This window comes from Cetorhinus maximus, unplaced genomic scaffold (assembly GCF_964194155.1).
Source record: "Cetorhinus maximus unplaced genomic scaffold, sCetMax3.hap1.1 HAP1_SCAFFOLD_600, whole genome shotgun sequence".
Classification (NCBI taxonomy): Eukaryota; Metazoa; Chordata; class Chondrichthyes; order Lamniformes; family Cetorhinidae; genus Cetorhinus; species Cetorhinus maximus.
In genome coordinates this window covers 171,623-193,081 of record NW_027596542.1, presented here as the reverse complement: position 1 = coordinate 193,081, position 21,459 = coordinate 171,623, and the positions used below count along the sequence as shown (strand labels likewise).

The 21,459-nt window shown below is 54.8% G+C and overlaps 1 protein-coding gene across 2 annotated transcripts in view; it reads left to right on the top strand.

Annotated features, from left to right (window-relative positions):
* Positions 1–323: 323 nt before the first annotated feature.
* LOC144674258 (splicing factor U2AF 65 kDa subunit) overlaps positions 324–21,459 on the top strand; it is a 51,113-nt gene continuing 29,977 nt past the window's right edge. Inside the window, exons 1-7 of one of the 2 annotated variants that reach the window (XM_078535687.1) lie at positions 324–433; positions 12,585–12,720; positions 13,509–13,612; positions 14,226–14,371; positions 18,672–18,788; positions 19,503–19,641; positions 21,064–21,143. In XM_078535687.1, the coding sequence (XP_078391813.1) occupies positions 385–433; positions 12,585–12,720; positions 13,509–13,612; positions 14,226–14,371; positions 18,672–18,788; positions 19,503–19,641; positions 21,064–21,143 (771 nt within the window). In that variant the 5' untranslated portion in view covers positions 324–384. Of the gene's footprint in view, positions 434–12,584; positions 12,721–13,508; positions 13,613–14,219; positions 14,372–18,671; positions 18,789–19,502; positions 19,642–21,063; positions 21,144–21,459 lie in introns of both variants that reach the window. The other variant, XM_078535686.1, reaches the window with a different exon arrangement.

Below are 21,459 nucleotides of genomic sequence, written 5' to 3'. Positions count from 1 at the left end.
GCGGCCCCACCTCCTAGTGCCAGGGCGCAGGCGCGGGACCCTGCACTTCGGTCCTCCCACCGCCCGGGCGGCAGGCGCGGGACCCCCTCCGGTTCGGACCTCCCAGCGCCAGAGCGCAGGCGCAGGACGCGAGTCCTCCCAAGTCGGTCCTCCCAGCACTTGGCGGGGCGGCTTGTGCGGCTGCGCAGTTGGGCCTCCGTCGCTCGCTCTCACTTCACCTCCTCCCCCTACTTTCCCCCCCCCTCCCCCTATCGAAATTTGTGGAGCGCGGCGTGGAGGAGAGAGAGAGAGAGATATATATATATATATATATAGATCCAAAAGATATAAACTCCCCGTCTTTAAAGCACCCGAGAGTAAAGCGGCCGCCGAGCGGAGGGGATCATGTCCGAGTTCGACGAGTTCGAGAAGCAGCTTCACGAGAACCGGCAGGGTGAGTGCGAGAGGCAGGCTTCAGGGCCTAGTCCACCCCTAAACACTCAATAAACCCTAAATAAACCCTTCAACCCCCAATAAACCCCCTCACAGGGAGAGGGGAGCAGGCTTCAGGGCCTAGTCCACCCCTAAAACACTCAATAAACCCTAAATAAACCCTAAATAACCCCTTCAACCCCCAATAAACCCCCTCACATGGGGAGGGGGCAGGCTTCAGGGCCTAGTCCACCCCCAAAACACTAAATATCCCCAATAAACCCCCTCACAGGGAGAGGGGGGCAGGCTTCAGGGCCTAGTCCACCCCCAAAACACTCAATAAACCCTAAATAAACCCTTCAACCCCCAATAAACCCCCTCACAGGGGCAGGGGGGCAGGCTTCAGGGCCTAGTCCACCCCCAAAACACTAAATATCCCCAATAAACCCCCTCACAGGGGGAGGGGGCAGGCTTCAGGGCCTAGTCCACCCCCAAAACACTAAATATACCCTAAATACTCCCAATAAACCCCCTCACAGGGGAAGGAGACAGGCTTCAGGGCCAAGTCTACCCCCAAAACACTAAATATACCCAATAAACCCCCTCACAGGGGAAGGGGGGCAGGCTTCAGGGCCTAGTCCACCCCCAAAACACTAAATAAACCCTAAACATCCCCAATAAACCCCCTCACAGGGGAAGGGGGGCAGGCTCCAGGGCCTAGTCCCCCCTTAAAACACTAAATAAACCCTAAATACCCCCAATAAACCCCCTCACAGGGGAAGGGGGGCAGGCTCCAGGGCCTAGTCCCCCCTTAAAACACTAAATAAACACTAAATATACCCAATAAACCCCCTCACAGGGGAAGGGGGGCAGGCTTCAGGGCCTAGTCCACCCCCAAAACACTAAATAAACCCTAAATATCCCCAATAAACCCCCTCACAGGGGAAGGGGGGCAGGCTCCAGGGCCTAGTCCCCCCTTAAAACACTAAATAAACCCTAAATACCCCCAATAAACCCCCTCACAGGGGAAGGGGGGCAGGCTCCAGGGCCTAGTCCCCCCTTAAAACACTAAATAAACACTAAATATACCCAATAAACCCCCTCACAGGGGAAGGGGGGCAGGCCTCAGGGCCTAGTCCACCCCCAAAACACTAAATATCCCCAATAAACCCCCTCACAGGGGGAGGGGGCAGGCTTCAGGGCCTAGTCCACCCCTTAAACACTAAATAAACCCTAAATACTCCCAATAAACCCCCTCACAGGGGAAGGAGACAGGCTTCAGGGCCTAGTCCACCCCCAAAACACTCAATAAACCCTAAATAAACCCTTCAACCCCCAATAAACCCCCTCACAGGGAGAGGGGAGCAGGCTTCAGGGCCTAGTCCACCCCCAAAACACTAAATATACCCAATAAACCCCCTCACAGGGAGAGGGGGGCAGGCTTCAGGGCCTAGTCCACCCCCAAAACACTCAATAAACCCTAAATAAACCCTTCAACCCCCAATAAACCCCCTCACAGGGGCAGGGGGGCAGGCTTCAGGGCCTAGTCCACCCCCAAAACACTAAATATACCCAATAAACCCCCTCACAGGGGGAGTGGGCAGGCTTCAGGGCCTAGTCCACCCCCCAAAACACTAAATAAACCCTAAATATCCCCAATAAACCCCCTCACAGGGAGAGGGGGCAGGCTTCAGGGCCTAGTCCACCCCCAAAACACTAAATAAACCCTAAATAAACCCTTCAACCCCCAATAAACCCCCTCACAGGGGCAGGGGGGCAGGCTTCAGGGCCTAGTCCACCCCTAAAACACTAAATATACCCAATAAACCCCCTCACAGGGGCAGGGGGGCAGGCTTCAGGGCCTAGTCCACCCCCAAAACACTAAATAAACCCTAAATAAACCCTTCAACCCCCAATAAACCCCCTCACAGGGGCAGGGGGGCAGGCTTCAGGGCCTAGTCCACCCCTAAAACACTAAATATACCCAATAAACCCCCTCACAGGGGCAGGGGGGCAGGCTTCAGGACCTAGTCCACCCCCCCCAAAACACTAAATAAACCCTTCCACCCCCAATAAGCCCCCTCACAGGAGGAGGGTGAGAGAGAGGCAGGTTTCAGGGCCTAGTCCACCCCTAAAACACTAAATACCTAAATAAACCCTTCCACCTTTAAATAAACCCTCTCACAGGGGGAGGGGGGCAGGCTTCAGGACCTAGTCCACCCCCCAAAACACTAAATAAACCCTTCCACCCCAATAAACCCCCTCAAAGGGGGAGGGTGGCAGGCTTCAGGGCTTAGTCCACCCCTAAAACACTAAATAAACCCTAAATACCTAAATAAACCCTTCCACCTCCAATAAACCCCCTCAAATGGGGAGGGTGAGTGCGAGAGCCAGGCTTCAGGACCTAGTCCACCCCCCAAAACACTAAATAAACCTCAAAACACCCCAAATAAACCCTTCAACCTCCATAAGCCCCCTTACAGGGGGAGAGGGAGTGAAATAAACCCAAATATACTGAGATACTGAGAGGGAGAGAGTGAAATAAAGCTGAATAAACTCGAATAAACCCCTTTCGAGAGAGAGAGAGTGAAATAAATCTGAATAAACCCCTTACAGAGAGAGAGAGTGAAATAAAGCTGAATAAACTCCTTTCAGAGAGAGAGAGAGAGAGAGAAATAAATCTGAATAAACCCCTTAGAGAGAGAGAGTGAAATAAAGCTGAATAAACTCCAATAAACCCCTTTCGAGAGAGAGAGAGTGAAATAAATCTGAATAAACCCCTTACAGAGAGAGAGAGTGAAATAAAGCTGAATAAACTCGAATAAACCCCTTTCAGAGAGAGAGTGAAATAAATCTGAATAAACCCCTTGCAGAGAGAGAGAGAGTGAAATAAAGCTGAATAAACCCCTTACAGAGAGCGAAATAAAGCTGAATAAACCCCTTTCGACAGAAAGAGAGTGAAATAAAGCTGAATAAACCCCTTACAGAGAGAGAGAGTGAAATAAATCTGAATAAACTTGAATAAACCCCTTACAGAGAGAGTATGAAATAAATCTGAATAAACTCGAATAAACCCCTTTCTAGAGAGAGAGCGTGAAATAAATCTGAATAAACTCGAATAAACCCCTTTCTAGAGAGAGAGGGAAATAAAGCTGAATAAACTCGAATAAACCCCTTTCTAGAGAGAGAGTGTGAAATAAATCTGAATAAACTCAAATAAACCCCTTTCTAGGGAGAGAGTGTGAAATAAATCTGAATAAACTCGAATAAACCCCTTTCTAGGGAGAGAGTGTGAAATAAATCTGAATAAACTCGAATAAACCCCTTTCTAGAGAGAGAGTGAAATAAAGCTGAATAAACCCCTTTCTAGAGAGAGAGTGTGAAATAAATCTGAATAAACTCAAATAAACCCCTTTCTAGAGAGAGAGTGTGAAATAAAGCTGAATAAACCCCTTACAGAGTGTGAAATAAAGCTGAATAAACTCGAATAAACTCCTTACAGAGAGAGAGAGAGTGTGAAATAAAGCTGAATAAACTCGAATAAACCCCTTTCTAGAGAGAGAGTGAAATAAAGCTGAATAAACTCAAATAAACCCCTTTCTAGAGAGAGAGTGTGAAATAAATCTGAATAAACTCAAATAAACCCCTTTCTAGAGAGAGAGTGTGAAATAAAGCTGAATAAACCCCTTACAGAGTGTGAAATAAAGCTGAATAAACTCGAATAAACTCCTTACAGAGAGAGAGAGAGTGTGAAATAAAGCTGAATAAACCCCTTAGAGAGAGTGTGAAATAAATCAGAATAAACCCCTTTCGAGAGGGATAGAGTGAAATAAATCTGAATAAACCCCTTACAGAGAGTGAAATAAAGCTGAATAAACTCGAATAAACCCCTTTCGAGAGAGAGAGAGTGAAATAAAGCTGAATAAACCCCTTACAGAGAGAGTGTGAAATAAAGCTGAATAAACCCCTTACAGAGAGAGAGTGAAATAAAGCTGAATAAAGTCGAATAAACCCCTTTCTAGAGAGAGAGTGAAATAAATCTGAATAAACCCCTTACAGAGAGTGAAATAAAGCTGAATAAACTCGAATAAACCCCTTTCGAGAGAGAGAGAGTGAAATAAAGCTGAATAAACCCCTTAGAGAGAGAGAGTGAAATAAATCTGAATAAACTCCTTAGAGTGTGAAATAAAGCTGAATAAACTCGAATAAACCCCTTTCTAGAGAGAGTGAAATAAATCTGAATAAACCCCTTACAGAGAGGGAAATAAACCTCAATAAACTCGAATGAACCCCTCACAGCAGAGAAATAAACTCCTTGGAGAGGGAGAGTGCGGAATAAACCCCTTAGAGGGCGAGCGAGGGAAACAAAACTGGATATTTGCGTAAAAACCTAACTACCCGCCTTCCCACAAGGGGTACGAGCCCCGAAGGAACCTCAAGTGAAACACCCGCCAGGGAAGCTTTTAATGGTTTAAAACGGCCTGAAAGAAGGGGAGGGGGCGTTTAAAATGCTTAAAATCGGGCCAGAGGGCTTTTCATCGCGGGCTTAGTTTGACGATAATTGATTGTGGCGTAAAGCGGGAAATCTCCTGTTTGGTCACCTTCACCGAGAAGGAGGAGTTCGTTTGTCAGCCGGAGTGTGCGGGGAGGGTTCTGGCCAGTCTGTCCCAGGCCTAGTCTGCGGCTGGACAGGACTCCGTCTGTCATTCCACCCCTCCCTCCCCCCGCCCCCAACTTTTTAATATATCGCCGCGATGGCCGGCGAGCGTCCCCTGGGTCTGGCGGGAGGGGGTGGGGAGGAGAGAGCTGTCCGCTGGCCTCCCTTCGTCCGCCATGGGAGCGGGCGCCCCCAGGCTTGAGCTTTCTCTCCCGAGGGCAGGCTCAGAGGTTTGGAAGATAACCGAGCCTCCTCTCCCGTTCGTCTAAACTCCGCGGGATATTGTCCCCAGGGGGATCTCTCCCCTGGGCGGGACCAGGCTTGTGAGGCGCATGTGGTATTGTCACTGGACTCGTCCTCCAGAGACCTCATCCCCGACCCCCCCCTCCACACACCAGGGTAATGCTCTGGGGACCCAGGGTTCGAATCCCTTCCCCACCCCCACGGCACATGGTGGAATTAGAATTCAATAAAAGCCTGATGACCCTGAAACAAGGCGATACAAAGATAGGTGGAGGGACAGGTAGTGTTGAGGAGGCGGGGATGATACAAAGATAGGTGGAGGGACAGGTAGTATTGAGGAGGCGGGGATGATACAAAGATAGGTGGAGGGACAGGTAGTATTGAGGAGGCGGGGATGATACAAAGATAGGTGGAGGGACAGGTAGTCTTGATTGGTGAGGGGATCAAAGGTCACGGGGAGAAGGCGGGAGAACGGGGTTGAGAAACTTATCAGTCACGATTGAATGGGGGAAGCAGACTCGATGGGCCGAATGGCCTAATTTCTGCTCCTATGTCTTGAACCGTTGTCGATTGTGGTAAAAATCCACCTGATCCGCTAATGCCCTCTAGGGTAGGGAAGGAAATCTGCCACTCTTACCTGGCCTGGCCTACATGTGACTCTTGATCCACAGCAATGTGGTTGACTCTTAAATGCCCGGAACCTACACCACAGGGACTGCAGCGGTTCAGGAAGGCAGCTCACCACCACCTTCTCAAGGGCAACGAGGGGTGGGCAATAAATGCTGGGCCCAGCCAGCGACGCCCACATCCCGTGAATGAATATGAAATAACATTTATTGCGCTTTCCACAAAGGCAAGGATTTTCCCCCTGGGTACTCCCTGGTACTCTCCCCAGAGCCGTGTACAAGACTTGCCGACTTTTATCCTTCTTGCAATAGAGGCCACTTGCTCCTTGTACAGGTACACCCAGGTCTCTCTCGGGCGTGCTCTCTCTCTCGGGCGCTCTCTCTTTCAGGTCTGCACTCTCGCTCTCTCTCTCAGGCCTGCACTCTCGTTCTCTCTCTCTCTCTTTCAGGTCTGCACTCTCGCTCTCTCTCTTCAGGCCTGCACTCTCGTTCTCTCTCTCTCTCAGGCCTGCACTCTCGCTCTCTCTCTCAGGCCTGCACCTCTCGCTCTCTCTCTCAGGCCTGCACTCTAGCTCTCTCTCTCAGGCCTGCACTCTCGCTCTCTCTCTCTCTCTCTCAGGCCTGCACTCTCGTTCTCTCTCTCTCTCAGGCCCTGCACTCTAGCTCTCTCTCTCAGGCCTGCACTCTCGCCTCTCTCTCTCTCAGGCCTGCACTCTCGCTCTCACTCTCAGGCCTGCACTCTCGCTCTCTCTCTCTCAGGCCTGCGCTCTCGCGCTCTCTCTCAGGCGTGCACACTCGCTCTCTCTCTCTCTCAGGCGTGCACACTCGCTCTCTCTCTCTCCTCTCTCTCTCAGGCGTGCACTCTCAGGCGTCCGCTCTCGCGCGCTCTCTCTCTCAAGCGTGCGTCTCGCGCTCTCTCTCGCTCTCTCGGGCGCGCGCTCTCGCTCTCTCGGGCGCGCGCTCTTCTCTCTCGGCGCGCGCTCTCTCTCGGGCGCGCGCTCTCGCTCTCTCGAGCGCGCGCTCTCGCTCTCTCTCCGGCGCGCGCTCTCGCTCTCTCTCGGGGCGCGCTCTCGCTCTCGCTCTCTCTCGGGCGCGCGCTCTCGCTCTCTCTCGGGGCGCGCGCTCTCGCCTCTCTCTCGGGCGCTCTCTCGCTCTCTCTCGGGCTCTCGCTCTCTCTCTCGGGCTCTCGCTCTCTCTCTGGGCTCTCCTCTGGCGCGCGCTCTCGCTCTCTCTCTCGGGCGCGCGCTCTCGCTCTCTCTCTCGGGCGCGCGCTCTCGCTCTCTCTCTCGGGCGCTCGCTCTCTCTCTCGGGCGCGCACTCTCGCTCTCTCTCTCGGGTGTGCTCTCTCGTTCTCTCTCTCTCTCGGGCGCGCCCTCCGCGCTCTCTCTCTCTCGGGCGCGCGCTCTCGCTCTCTCTCGGGCGCGCGCTCTCGCTCTCTCTCGGCGCGCGCTCTCGCTCTCTCCGGGCACGCTCTCTCTCTCTCTCGGGCTCTCGCTCTCGCTCTCTCTCGGGCGCGCGTTCTCGCTCTCTCTCGGGCGCGTGCTCTCGCTCTCTCTCGGGCGCGCGCCTCTCGCTCTCTCTCTCTCTCGGGCGCGCCTCCGCTCTCTCTCGGGCGCCGGCTCTCGCTCTCTCTCTCTCTCTCTCTCTCGGGCGCGCGCGCTCTCGCTCTCTCTCTCTCTCTCTCGGGTTCGGCTCTCGCTCTCGCTCTCTCTCGGGCGCGCGCTCTCGCTCTCTCTTCTCGGGCGCGCGCTCTCGCTCTCTCTCTCGGGCGCGCGCGCTCTCTCGGCGCGCGCGCTCTCGCTCTCTCTCTCGGGCGCGCGCTCTCGCTCTCGCTCTCTCTCGGGCGCGCGCTCTCGCTCTCTCTCTCGGGCGCATGCTCTCGCTCTCTCTCGGGCGCGCGCTCTCGCTCTCTCTCGGGCGCGCGCTCTCGGGCGCGCGCTCTCGCTCTCTCTGGGCGCGCGCTCTCGCTCTCTCTCGGGCGTGCGCTCTCGCTCTCTCTCTCTCTCTCTCTCTCGGGCGCGCGCTCTCGCTCTCTCTCTCTCTCTCTCTCTCGGGCGCGCGCTCTCGCTCTCTCTCTCTCTCTCTCGGGCGCGCGCTCTCGCTCTCTCTCGGGCGCTCTCGCTCTCTCTCGGGTGTGCTCTCGCTCTCTCGGGCACGCGCTCTCGCTCTCTCTCTCGGGGCGCGCTCTCGCTCTCTCTCGGGGGCGCGCTCTCGCTCTCTCTCGGGCGCGCGCTCTCGCTCTCTCTCGGGCGCGCTCTCGCTCTCTCTGGGCGCGCGCTCTCGCTCTCTCTCTCTCTCGGGCGCGCGCTCTCGCTCTCTCTCGGGTGCGCTCTCGCTCTCTCTCTCGGGCGCGCTCTCTCGGGCGCGCGCTCTCGCTCTCTCTCTCGGGCGCGCGCTCTCGCTCTCTCTCTCTCTCGGGCGCGCGCTCTCGCTCTCTCTCTCTCTCGGGCGCGCGCTCTCGCTCTCTCTCTCGGGCGCGCGCTCTCGCTCTCTCTCTCGGGCGTGCGCTCTCGCTCTCGGGCGCGCGCTTCTCGCTCTCTCTCTCTCTCGGGCGCCGCTCTCTCTCTCTCTGTCTTCTTGGGTGTGCTCTCGCTCTCTCTCTCGGGCGCGCGCTCTTGCTCTCTCTCTCGGGCGCGCGCTCTCGCTCTCGCTCTCTCTCTCGGGCGCGCGCTCTCGCTCTCTCTCTCTCTCTCGGGCGCGCACTCTCGCTCTCTCTCTCGGGCGCGCTCTCTCGTTCTCTCTCTCTCTCGGGCGCGCGCTCTCGCTCTCTCTCGGGCGCGCGCTCTCGCTCTCTCTCGGGCGCGCGCTCTCGCTCTCTCTCGGGCGCGCGCTCTCGCTCTCTCTCGGGCGCGCGCTCTCGCTCTCTCTCGGGCGCGCGCTCTCGCTCTCTCTCGGGCGCGCGCTCTCGCTCCCTCTCGGGCGCGCTCTTGCTCTCTCTCTCGGGCGCGCTCTTGCTCTCTCTCTCGGGCGCTCTCTCTCTCTCTCTCTCGGGCGCGCTCTCGCTCTCTCTCTCTCTCGGGCGCGCGCTCTCGCTCTCTCTCGGGTGCGCTCTCGCTCTCTCTCTCGGGTGCGCTCTCGCTCTCTCTCTCGGGTGCGCTCTCGCTCTCTCTCTTGGGCGCGCGCTCTCGCTCTCTCTCTCTCGGGTGCGCGCTCTCGCTCTCTCTCTCGGGCACGTGCTCTCGCTCTCTCTCGGGCACGCTCTCTCGTTCTCTCTCTCTCTCGGGCGCGCGCTCTCGCTCTCTCTCATTACGTCATCTGTCTCTTCATCTAAGTCATTCATATTGATTGTAAATGGCTGATGCCTCAGCATTGACCCTTGTGGCACTCCCCTAGGTTTGCTAGACTAATACTTATACCAGGAATGGGCAGCTTGTCTTATGAGGGAAGGTTGGACAGGTTAGGCTCGTATCCGCTGGAGTTTAGAAGAGTGAGAGGCGACTTGATTGAAACCTTTAACGTCCTGAGGGGTCTTGGACAGGGTGGATGTGGAGAGGATGTTTCCTCTTGTGGGAGAATCTAGAACGAGGTGGAGGTCACTGTTTAAAAATAAGGGGTGGCCCATTTAGGACAGAGATGAGGGGAAATTTTCTCTCTCAGTGGGTAGTGAGCCGTTGGAACTCTCATGCTTGACAAATCTACCGGAATTTTTCGAGGATGTAACTAGTAGAGTTGGTTTGGGGGAACCAGTGGATGTGGTTTATTTGAACCTTCAGAAGGCTTTCGACAAAGTCCCACATAAGAGATTGGCGTGTAAAATTAAAGCGCATGGGATTGGGGGTAGTGTATTGAGATGGATAGAAAACTGGTTGGCAGACAGGAAACAAAGAGTAGGAATAAACGGGTCTTTTTCCGAATGGCAGGCAGTGACTAGTGGGGTACCGCAGGGATCGGTGCTGGGACCCCAGCTATTCACAATATATATTAATGATTTAGATGAGGGAACTAAATGTAATATTTCCAAATTTGCAGATGACACAAAGCTGGGTGAGAGAGTGAGCTGTGAGGAGGATGCAGAGATGCTTCAGTGTGATTTGGACAAGCTGAGTGAGTGGGCAAATGCATGGCAGATGCAGTATAATGTGGATAAATGTGAGGTTATCCATTTTGGTAGCAAAAACAGGAAGGCAGATTATTATGTGAATGGCTATAAATTGAGAGAGGGGAATGTGCAATGAGACCTGGGTGTCCTCGTACACCAGTCGCTGAAGGTAAGCATGCAGATGCAGCAGGCGGTAAAGAAGGCCAATGGTATGTTGGCCTTCATAGCGAGAGGATACGAGTACAGGAGCAGGGATGTCTTGCTGCAATTGTACAGGGCCTTAGGGAGACCACACCTGGAATATTGTGTGTGCAGTTTTGGTCTCCTTATCTGAGGAAGGATGTACTTGCTATAGAGGGAGTGCAGCGAAGGTTTACCAGACTGATTCCTGGGATGGCGGGACTGACACACGAGGAGCGACTGAGTCGGTTAGGATTATATTCGCTGGAGTTCAGAAGAATGAGGGGGGGGATCTCATAGAAACCTATAAAATTCTAACAGGACTAGACAGGGTAGATGCAGGAAGGATGTTCCCGATGGTGGGGGAGTCCAGAACCAGGGGTCACAGTCTGAGGATACGGGGTAGACCATTGAGGACTGAGATGAGGAGAAATTTCTTCACCCAGAAAGTGGTGAGCCTGTGGAATTCACTACCACAGAAAGTAGTTGAGGCCAAAGCATTGTATGTTTTGAAGAAGGAGTTAGATAGAGCTCTTGGGGCGAAAGGGGTCAAAGGGTATGGGGAGAAAGCGGGAGCAGGATATTGAGTTGGATGATCAGCCATGATCATAATGAATGGGGGAGCAGGCTCGAGGGGCCAAATGGCCTCCTCCTGCTCCTAGTTTCTATGTTTCTTCCTCAACAGGCGGTGGAAGCAGAGTCTTTGAATATTTTTAAGGCAGAGGTGGATAGATTCTTGATAAGCAAGGGGGTGAAAGGTTGTCGGGTGGTCGGGGGGGAAGGTGGGAAGGTGGGGTTGAGGTGACTATCAGATGATCTTATTGAACGGCGGAGCAGGGCTCGAGGGGCCGAGTGGCCTACCCCTGCCCCTTGTTCGTGCGTCACAGCCTGCCAACGTGAAAAAGTGCCATTGGTGTCCACTCTCCGCTTCCTGTCTGCTCTCCAGGCCAGTGTGTTATTCCCAAACCCCGGAAGCCCTGAATCTGTGACGACCATGGGTGCCAGACCTTACTGAATTCATGCGGGAAATCTAAGTATAGCACATCTACTGGTTCCCCTTTATCTACCCTGCTGTTCCCCCCACAAAACAAACGCTGGGCAACTTGTGAAAGAGTATTTTCTTCCCGTAACCCCCTGTTGAGGCTGCCTGATCGGATTGTGGTTCTATTTTGGCTGCTTCACGTGCAGAGTGACCGCGTCCCCTAAATTCGAGCCACTTCCCTGGCGCCTGACGTTAGGTGAGCTGACGTGTCAGTCCCTCCTTCCTTAAACGTTAGGGTTACGTTTCCTATCTTCCAATCCACTGGACTGTTCTGCAGTCGAGTGAAAGATGATAACAGGACATCCAAAATCGCTGCAGCTCTTTTGGCCGTACCTGACCCAAACCCTCATCCCCAACCCGCCGCCCCGCCCCTATCTCTGTAACCTCCTCCAGCCCCTACAATTCTCATCCTCCTGTTCAAATCCCTCCCTCACCCCCTCCCCATCTCTGTAACCTCCTCCAGCCCCTACAATTCTCAACCTCCTGTTCAAATCCCTCCCTCACCCCCTCCCTCCCTATCTCTGTAACCTCCTCCAGCCCCTACAATTCTCATCCTCCTGTTCAAATCCCTCCCTCACCCCCTCCCTCCCTATCTCTGTAACCTCCTCCTCCAGCCCCGACAATTCTCATCCTCCTGTTCAAATCCCTCCCTCACCCCCTCCCTCCCTATCTCTGTAACCTCCTCCAGCCCCTACAATTCTCATCCTCCTGTTCAAATCCCTCCCTCACCCCCTCCCTCCCTATCTCTGTAACCTCCTCCAGCCCCTACAATTCTCATCCTCCTGTTCAATTCCCTCCCTCATCCCCTCCCTCCCTATCTCTGTAACCTCTCTCTCTCTGGGTTTCTCTCTCTCCCTCTCTTGGTCAGTGTCTCCCTCTCTCTCGTTCTCCCCGCCTCTCTCTCTCTTGCCCACCGTGTCTCTCTCTCTCTCTCTCTCGTTCTCCCCGTCTCTCTCTCTCTCTCGTTCTCCACGTGTCTCTCTCTCTCCCTCTCGCCCTCCCCGTCTCTCTTGTTCTCCCCGTCTCTCTCTCTCCCTCTCTCTCTCTCGTTCTCCACGTGTCTCTCTCTCTCTCGCCCTCCCTGTCTCTCTGTCGGGTCTCCTGCCCCTAACATCTCCTCAGGTGGCTCAGGGTCAGATCGTGTTGGGTAATCGTTTCTGTCTGGGGCCTCGGGGGTGTTTGACTGCGTTCCAGGAGCGATAGAAACACGAGGGGGCTCCCCTGCTCGATACCGGCTTGTCGGACCTGTCCCACCTTCCCCCCCCACCACCTCACGCCCTGCGCTGAGCCGACTTCAGTTGCAGCCGGGGACCCGAGCGATTCCTCCCTTCTCTGCTGCTCACTCTCTCTCTCCCGTCTCCCCCCACCCCCCATCCCGAACTGCAGAACGCGACAAGGAGAACCGTCACAAGAAGAAAAGCCGCAGCCGCTCCCGCAGCCGGGATCGCAAGAGGCGGAGTCGAAGCAGGGAACGGGTGAACCGGGAACGCCGGAGCGTTTCCAGGGAACGTCGGCGTCGCAGGTAAACCCCCCCCCCGGCTTTACCGCGGTCGGGAGAGGCAGCGAGACTGGGAGAGCCTGCGGCGTGAGGGAGCTGGATTAACATCAGTAGAGATACAGTCAGTAACACAGGGCGCTGGGGGGAGAGGGGTTACTGAGTGACAGTGTGAGGGAGCTGGGTTAACATCAGTAAAGGTACAGTCAGTAACACAGGGCGCTGGGGGGAGAGGGGTTACTGAGTGACAGTGTGAGGGAACTGGATTAACATCAGTAGAGATACAGTCAGTAACACAGGGCGCTGGGGGGGAGAGGGGTTACTGAGTGACAGTGTGAGGGAGCTGGATTAACATCAGTAGAGATACAGTCAGTAACACAGGGCGCTGGGGGGGAGAGGGGTTACTGAGTGACAGTGTGAGGGAGCTGGATTAACATCAGTAGAGATACAGTCAGTAACACAGGGCGCTGGGGGGGAGAGGGGTTACTGAGTGACAGTGTGAGGGAGCTGGATTAACATCAGTAGAGATACAGTCAGTAACACAGGGCGCTGGGGGAGAGGGGTTACTGAGTGACAGTGTGAGGGAGCTGGATTAACATCAGTAGAGATACAGTCAGTAACACAGGGCGCTGGGGGGAGAGGGGTTACTGAGTGACAGTGTGAGGGAGCTGGATTAACATCAGTAGAGATACAGTCAGTAACACAGGGCGCTGGGGGGGAGAGGGGTTACTGAGTGACAGTGTGAGGGAGCTGGATTAACACCGGTAGAACTGCCTTCTGCCTCTCACCCTCTCTCTCTCTTCTTTCCTGTCCAGCCGCTCTCCCAGACGGATTCAGAAGAAAAAGCCGTACAAATACTGGGATGTACCACCTCCAGGGTTCGAGCACATCACCCCCATGCAGTACAAAGCGATGCAAGGTGAGATGCATCGAGCCCCTCGCTTGGCAACCAGCCCCGAACCCTCACGTCCTTCCATTCGCCAGCCTGCTGGCCTCTCAGTCGCTCCCCACAGACCCCCCTGAGCCCTTAACACAGGAACAGGAGGAGGCCCGTTCAGGCCCTTCTCGAGCCTCTTACACAGGAACAGGAGGAGGCCCGTTCAGCCCCTTCTCGAGCCTGTTACACAGGAACAGGAGGCCCATTCAGCCCCTGCTCGAGCCTCTTACACAGGAACAGGAGGAGGCCCATTCAGCCCCTTCTCGAGCCTGTTACACAGGAACAGGAGGAGGCCCATTCAGCCCCTTCTCGAGCCTGTTACACAGGAACAGGAGGAGGCCCATTCAACCCCTTCTCGACCCTGTTACACAGGAACAGGAGGAGGCCCATTCAGCCCCTCTCGAGCCTGTTACACAGGAACAGGAGGAGGCCCCATTCAGCCCCCTTGAGCCTGTTACACAGGAACAGGAGGAGGCCCATTCAGCCCCTTCTCGACCCTGTTAGGCGGTTGAGATTCTTTTCCACGTGTCTAATCTTTTTTTATTTGTTTCTCCTTCTCTTGTCTCCTTCGGTTTTCCTTTTTCTAAAGCGGCAGGTCAAATTCCAGCCACTGCACTACTGCCCACAGTGACCCCTGATGGCCTGGCAGTCACCCCAACACAGGTCCCAGTGGTTGGTAGTCAGATGACCAGACAAGCAAGAAGACTGTACGTCGGAAACATTCCCTTCGGTGTGACTGAGGTAATGGCTGTAAAATAGAACACTGTCCCCATCAAACACTCCCAGGACAGGTACAGCACGGGGTTAGATACAGAGTAAAGCTCCCTTTACACTGTCCCCATCAAACACTCCCAGGACAGGTACAGCACGGGGTTAGATACAGAGTAAAGCTCCCTCTACACTGTTCCCATCAAACACTCCCAGGGCAGGTACAGCACGGGGTTAGATACAGAGTAAAGTTCCCTCTACACTGTCCCCATCAAACACTTCCAGGACAGGTACAGCACGGGGTTAGATACAGAGTAAAGCTCCCTCTACACTGTCCCCATCAAACACTCCCAGGACAGGTACAGCACGGGGTTAGATACAGAGTAAAGCTCCCTCTACACTGTCCCCATCAAACACTCCCAGGACAGGTACAGCACGGGGTTAGATACAGAGTAAAGCTCTCTCTACAGCGTCCCCATCAAACACTCCCAGGACAGGTACAGCACGGGGTTAGATACAGAGTAAAACTCCCTCTACACTGTCCCCATCAAACACTCCCAGGACAGGTACAGCACGGGGTTAGATACAGAGTAAAGCTCCCTCTACACTGTCCCCATCAAACACTCCCAGGGCAGGTACAGCACGGGGTTAGATACAGAGTAAAGCTCCCTCTACACTGTCCCCATCAAACACTCCCAGGGCAGGTACAGCACGGGGTTAGATACAGAGTAAAGTTCCCTCTACACTGTCCCCATCAAACACTCCCAGGGCAGGTACAGCACGGGGTTAGATACAGAGTAAAGTTCCCTCTACACTGTCCCCATCAAACACTTCCAGGACAGGTACAGCACGGGGTTAGATACAGAGTAAAGCTCCCTCTACACCGTCCCCATCAAACACTCCCAGGGCAGGTACAGCACGGGGTTAGATACAGAGTAAAGCTCCCTCTACACTGTCCCCATCAAACACTCCCAGGACAGGTACAGCACGGGGTTAGATACAGAGTAAAGCTCTCTCTACAGCGTCCCCATCAAACACTCCCAGGACAGGTACAGCACGGGGTTAGATACAGAGTAAAACTCCCTCTACACTGTCCCCATCAAACACTCCCAGGACAGGTACAGCACGGGGTTAGATACAGAGTAAAGCTCCCTCTACACTGTCCCCATCAAACACTCCCAGGGCAGGTACAGCACGGGGTTAGATACAGAGTAAAGCTCCCTCTACACTGTCCCCATCAAACACTCCCAGGACAGGTACAGCACGGGGTTAGATACAGAGTAAAGCTTCCTCTACACTGTCCCCATCAAACACTCCCAGGACAGGTACAGCACGGGGTTAGATACAGAGTAAAGCTCACTCTACACTGTTTCCAACAGTCCTGTCAGATTGAGTGGAACAGGTCAATATTCTCTGGATAAAAACAAAAAGCTACTGCGGATGCTGGAAATCCAAAACAAAAACAGAATTACCTGGAAAAACTCAGCAGGTCTGGCAGCATCGGCGGAGAAGAAATCAGTTAACGTTTCGAGCCTTCATGGCCCTTTGGCAGAACTGAGTATAGTTAGGAGAAAGGAGAAATATAAACTGGTTTAAGGTGGCGGGGTGGTGTGGGGTGCGGGGGGGGGGAAGAGAGAAGTTGAGGGTGTGGTGATTGTGGAGATAAGCAGTGATAGGAGCAGATAATCAAAAGATGTCACAGACAAAAGGATCAAAGAGGTGTTGAAGGTGGTGATATTTGTCTAAGGAAAGTGCTAATTAAGAATGGAAGACAGGATACTCAAGGTACAGCTCTAGTGGGGGTGGGGTGGAAAGATTAACAAGGTTTTAGTTTTAGATTTAAAAATAATGGAAATAGGTGGGGAAAGAAGAATCTATATAAATTATTGAAAAAAAAGGCGGGGGGGGCGGGAAAGAAACGGGGTGGGGATGGGGGGAGGGGGAGTTTAAGATCTAAAGTTGTTGAATTCAATATTCAGCCCAGAAGGCTGTAAAGTGCCTAGTAGGAAGATGAGGTGCTGTTCCTCCAGTTTGCGTTGGGCTTCACTGGAACAATGCAGCAAGCCAAGGACAGACATGTGGGCAAGAGAACAGGGTGGAGTGTTAAAATGGCAAGCGACAAGGAGGTTTGGGTCTTTCTTGCGGACAGACCGCAGGTGTTCCGCAAAACGGTCGCCCAGTTTGCGTTTGGTCTCTCCAATGTAGAGGAGACCGCATTGGGAGCAACGAATGCAGTAGACTAAGTTAGGGGAAATGCAAGTGAAATGCTGCTTCACTTGAAAGGAGGGTTTGGGCCCTTGGACGGTGAGGAGAGAGGAAGTGAAGGGGCAGGTGTTGCATCTTCTGCGTGGGCATGGGGAGGTGCCATAAGTGGGGGTTGAGGAGTAGGGGGTGATGGAGGAGTGGACCAGGGTGTCCCGGAGGGAACGATCCCTACGGAATGCCGTCGGGGGGGTGAAGGGAAGATGTGTTTGGTGGTGGCATCATGCTGGAGTTGGCGGAAATGGCGGAGGATGATCCTTTGAATGCGGAGGCTGGTGGGGTGATAAGTGAGGACAAGGGGGACCCTATCATGTTTCTGGGAAGGAGGAGAAGACTCCTGTAAAGACTCCATCCCATTCTCTCAGTTCCTTCGCCTCCGTCGCATCTGTTCTGATGATGCTACCTTCAAAAACAGCTCCTCTGACATGTCCTCCTTCTTCCTTAACCGAGGTTTTCCATCCACGATCGTTGGCAGGGCCCTCAACCCTGTCCGGCCCAAATCCCGCGCATCCTCCCTCACGCCTTCTCCTCCTTCCCAGAAACATGATAGGGTACCCCTTGTCCTCACTTATCACCCCACCAGCCTCCGCATTCAAAGGATCATCCTCCGCCATTTCCGCCAACTCCAGCATGATGCCACCACCAAACACATCTTCCCTTCACCCCCCCTGACGGCATTCCGTAGGGATCGTTCCCTCCGGGACACCCTGGTCCACTCCTCCATCACCCCCTACTCTTCAACCCCCACTTATGGCACCTCCCCACGCCCACGCAGAAGATGCAACACCTGCCCCTTCACTTCCTCTCTCCTCACCGTCCAAGGGCCCAAACACTCCTTTCAAGTGAAGCAGCATTTCACTTGCATTTCCCCTAACTTAGTCTACTGCATTCGTTGCTCCCAATGCGGTCTCCTCTACATTGGAGAGACCAAACGCAAACTGGGCGACAGCTTTACAGAACACCTGCGGTCTGTCCGCAAGAAAGACCCAAACCTCCCTGTCGCTTGCCATTTTAACACACCACCCTGTTCTCTTGCCCACATGTCTGTCCTTGGCTTGCTGCAATGTTCCAGTGAAGCCCAACGCAAACTGGAGGAACAGCACCTCATCTTCCGACTCGGCACTTTACAGCCTTCCGGACTGAATATTGAATTCAACAACTTTAGATCTTAAACTCCCCCTCCCCCCATCCCCACCCCGTTTCTCCCCCCTCCCTTTTTTTTCAATAATTTATATAGATTCTTCTTTCCCCACCTATTTCCATTATTTTTAAATCTACAACTAATACCATGTTAGTCTGTCCACCCCACCCCCACTAGAGCTGTACCTTGAGTGTCCTGCCATCCATTCTTAATTAGCACTTTTCTTAGACAAATATCACCACCTTCAACACCTCTTTGACCCTTTTGTCTGTGACATCTTTTGATTATCTGCTCCTATCACTGCTTATCTCCACAATCACCACACCTTCAACTTCTCTCTTCCCCCCCCCACCACCTTAAACCAGTTTATATTTCTCCTTTCTCCTAACTATGCTTCAGTTCTGCCGAAGGGCCATGAAGGCTCGAAACGTTAACTGATTTCTTCTCCGCCGATGCTGCCAGACCTGCTGAGTTTTTCCAGGTAATTCTGTTTTTGTTTTCAATATTCTCTGGAGTTAGCCTGTAACTAGGGGGTAGGGAATGATGGGTGGTCAGAGTCTCGGGGATAAGTGGTCGGCCATTTTGGACCGAGACGAGGAGAGAGACGAGGAGGTGGGGGGTCAATCTCTGGGAATCTCCACCCCAGAGACCCATGGACCCTCGGCCGGAGAGTCCGCTGGAGACGGAGCGAGGGGAGAGGCTCGGGTGCTGAGGGAGTCGAGGGGAACCGGGTTGGAAGATCAGAGGCGATGGCGTTGCGCGGGGTGGGGGGGTGAGCGGGAGCAGCCTCGAGAGGGGCTGAATGGCCTCCTCCTCTTGATGGTGCCCTGAGGGATGACCCTGATTGTTGCGTGTTTTGTGCTCGGACCTGTTGACCCAGTAAAGCCTCACACCCACTCCCCCCTGTCTGTGTGTCTGTCTCCCCACCAGGAAGCCATGGCGGATTTCTTCAATGCCCAGATGCGATTGGCGGCGCTGTCCCAGGCGGCAGGGAACCCTGTGCTGGCCGTGCAGATCAACCAGGATAAAAACTTCGCTTTCCTCGAGGTAACTCAGCTGTGGGAGAAATCTGCAGACCCGCAAGGGGCAGCCTCTCCTCCTCCCTGTCTCCCTCTCCTCCTCCCCGTCTCCCTCTCCTCCTCCCGTCTCCCTCTCCCCCTCCCCGTCTCCCTCTCCCCCTTCCCGTCTCCCTCTCCCCCTCCCCGTCTCCCTCTCCCCCTCCCCGTCTCCCTCTCCCCCTCCCCGTCTCCCTCTCCCCTCCCCGTCTCCCTCTCCCCCTCTCCCCGTCTCCCCCTCCCCGTCTCCCTCTCCCTCTCCCCCTCTCCCTTTCCCCCTCTCCCTCTCCCCGTCTCCCTCTCCCCGTCTCCCTCTCCCCGTCTCCCTCTCCCCGTCTCCCTCTCCCCCTCCCGTCTCCCTCTCCCCCTCCCGTCTCCCTCTCCCCCTCCCCCTCTCCCTCTCCCCCTCTCCTTCTCCCCCTCTCCCTCTCCCTCTCCCCCTCTCCCTCTCCCCCTCCCTGTCTCCCTCTCCCCCTCCCTGTCTCCCTCTCCCCCTCCCCGTCTCCCTCTCCCCCTCCCACTCTCCTCTCCTCCCCTCCCCGCTCCCTGCTCCCTCTCCCCCTCCCACTCTCCTCCCCTCCCCCCCTCTCCTCCCCTCCCCGCTCCCTGCTCCCTCTCTCTCTCTCTCTCTCTCTCTCTCCCCCCCTCCCCCGCGGCACCCTGCTCCCTCCGTCTGCCTCATGCTTTCTCTCTCTCCCCCTCTCAGTTCCGCTCAGTTGACGAGACGACACAGGCCATGGCTTTCGACGGCATCATCTTCCAGGGCCAGTCGCTGAAGATCCGGCGTCCACACGACTACCAGCCTCTGCCCGGCATGTCCGAGAACCCCTCTGTATACGTCCCAGGTACATGACAACTGCAGCTGCTCAAGGGCAGGAGGCCAGAGGTGGAGGAGGGCAGAGACTTCGCGGAGATCTCACAGCTTACAGAGATAGAGGGAGGGAGGTATTGGAACAGGAGGATGAGAATTGTAGAGGCTGGAGGAGGTTACAGAGATAGGGAGGGAGGGGGTGAGGGAGGGATTTGAACAGGAGGATGAGAATTGTAGAGGCTGGAGGAGGTTACAGAGATAGGGAGGGAGGGGGTGAGGGAGGGATTTGAACAGGAGGATGAGAATTGTAGGCGCTGGAGGAGGTTACAGAGATAGGGAGGGAGAGGGCGAGGGAGGGATTTGAACAGGAGGATGGGAATTGTAGGCGCTGGAGGAGGTTACAGAGATAGGGAGGGAGGGGGCGAGGGAGGGATTTGAACAGGAGGATGAGAATTGTAGGGGCTGGAGGAGGTTACAGAGATAGGGAGGGAGGGGGCGAGGGAGGGATTTGAACAGGAGGATGAGAATTGTAGGGGCTGGAGGAGGTTACAGAGATAGGGAGGGAGGGGGCGAGGGAGGGATTTGAACAGGAGGATGAGAATTGCAGGGGCTGGAGGAGGTTACAGAGATAGAGGGAGGGAGGGGGGCGAGGGAGAGATTTGAACAGGAGGATGAGAATTGTTAATTCTTTCAATGGATGTGGGCGCCGTTGGTGAGACCAGCATTTGTTGCCCATCCCTAATTGCCCCTCGAACCGTGTGTGTCGCTCGGCCATTTCAGAGTCAACCCCATGGCTGGGGGTCGGGAGTCCCGTGTAGGCCAGACCAGGTAAGGACGGCAGATTTCCTTCCCTCAAGGGACATCCGTGAACCAGCTGTGTTTTTACAACGATGGGCGATAGATTCATGGTCGTCATTATCGAGACTCGCTTACAATTCCAGATTGTATCGATTGAATTAAAATCCCACCGGCTGCCCTGGGAGGATTCGAACCCCTGTCCCCAGAGCATTAGCCTGGGCCTCTGGATGACTCGTCCGGCCTCAACACTGTCTCCCCGCAGCGGCAGGATTACGGAGAGGAGGGACACGGAGGGGTTCGAACAGGAGGATTTGAGAATTTGAAAATCGAGGTCTCGCTGGACGGGGGGGGGTGGTGGGGGTCGCTACACGATTGCGTATGTGTCGATCTCCTCTCGAGACTGAATTCAGCTACTCCGGGAGAGCTGGTGAAGGCTCCTCGGCGCTAAACCAGTAACGTGGAATCGTTCTCCTCCTCTTCCTCCTCCTCCTCGCAGCCTCTGGTCCCTCCCTCTGCTGCTTCCCATCCCCCGGGCGGGGGGGTGGTGGTCAGCTCAGTGTGTTCGCTTCCCCCGTGTCTGGTGGGCGCAGCGTGGTTCCCCTTTCTCTGACCTGATCCTTTTCTCTGTTTCTCGCTGTCTGTCTGTCTGTCTGCGCAGGTGTCGTCTCCACCGTTGTCCCAGATTCCCCCCACAAGCTGTTCATTGGTGGACTGCCGAACTACCTTAACGATGATCAGGTAACCATGGAAATGACCGTCGGGGTTGGGGAGGGGGGTTGGGTGGTACTGCACTGTCGGAGGGAGATGTATAAACTGTAGGATTTGAGCTCCATAATCCAGGCCGACACTCCCCCCGGTGCCAGTACTGAGGGAGTGCTGCACTGTCGGAGGGAGATGTATATACTCTAGGATTTGAGCTCCATAAGCCAGGCCGACACTCCCCCCGGTGCCAGTACTGAGGGAGTGCTGCACTGTCGGAGGGAGATGTATATACTCTAGGATTTGAGCTCCATAATCCAGGCCTACACGCCCCCCTGGTGCCAGTACTGAGGGA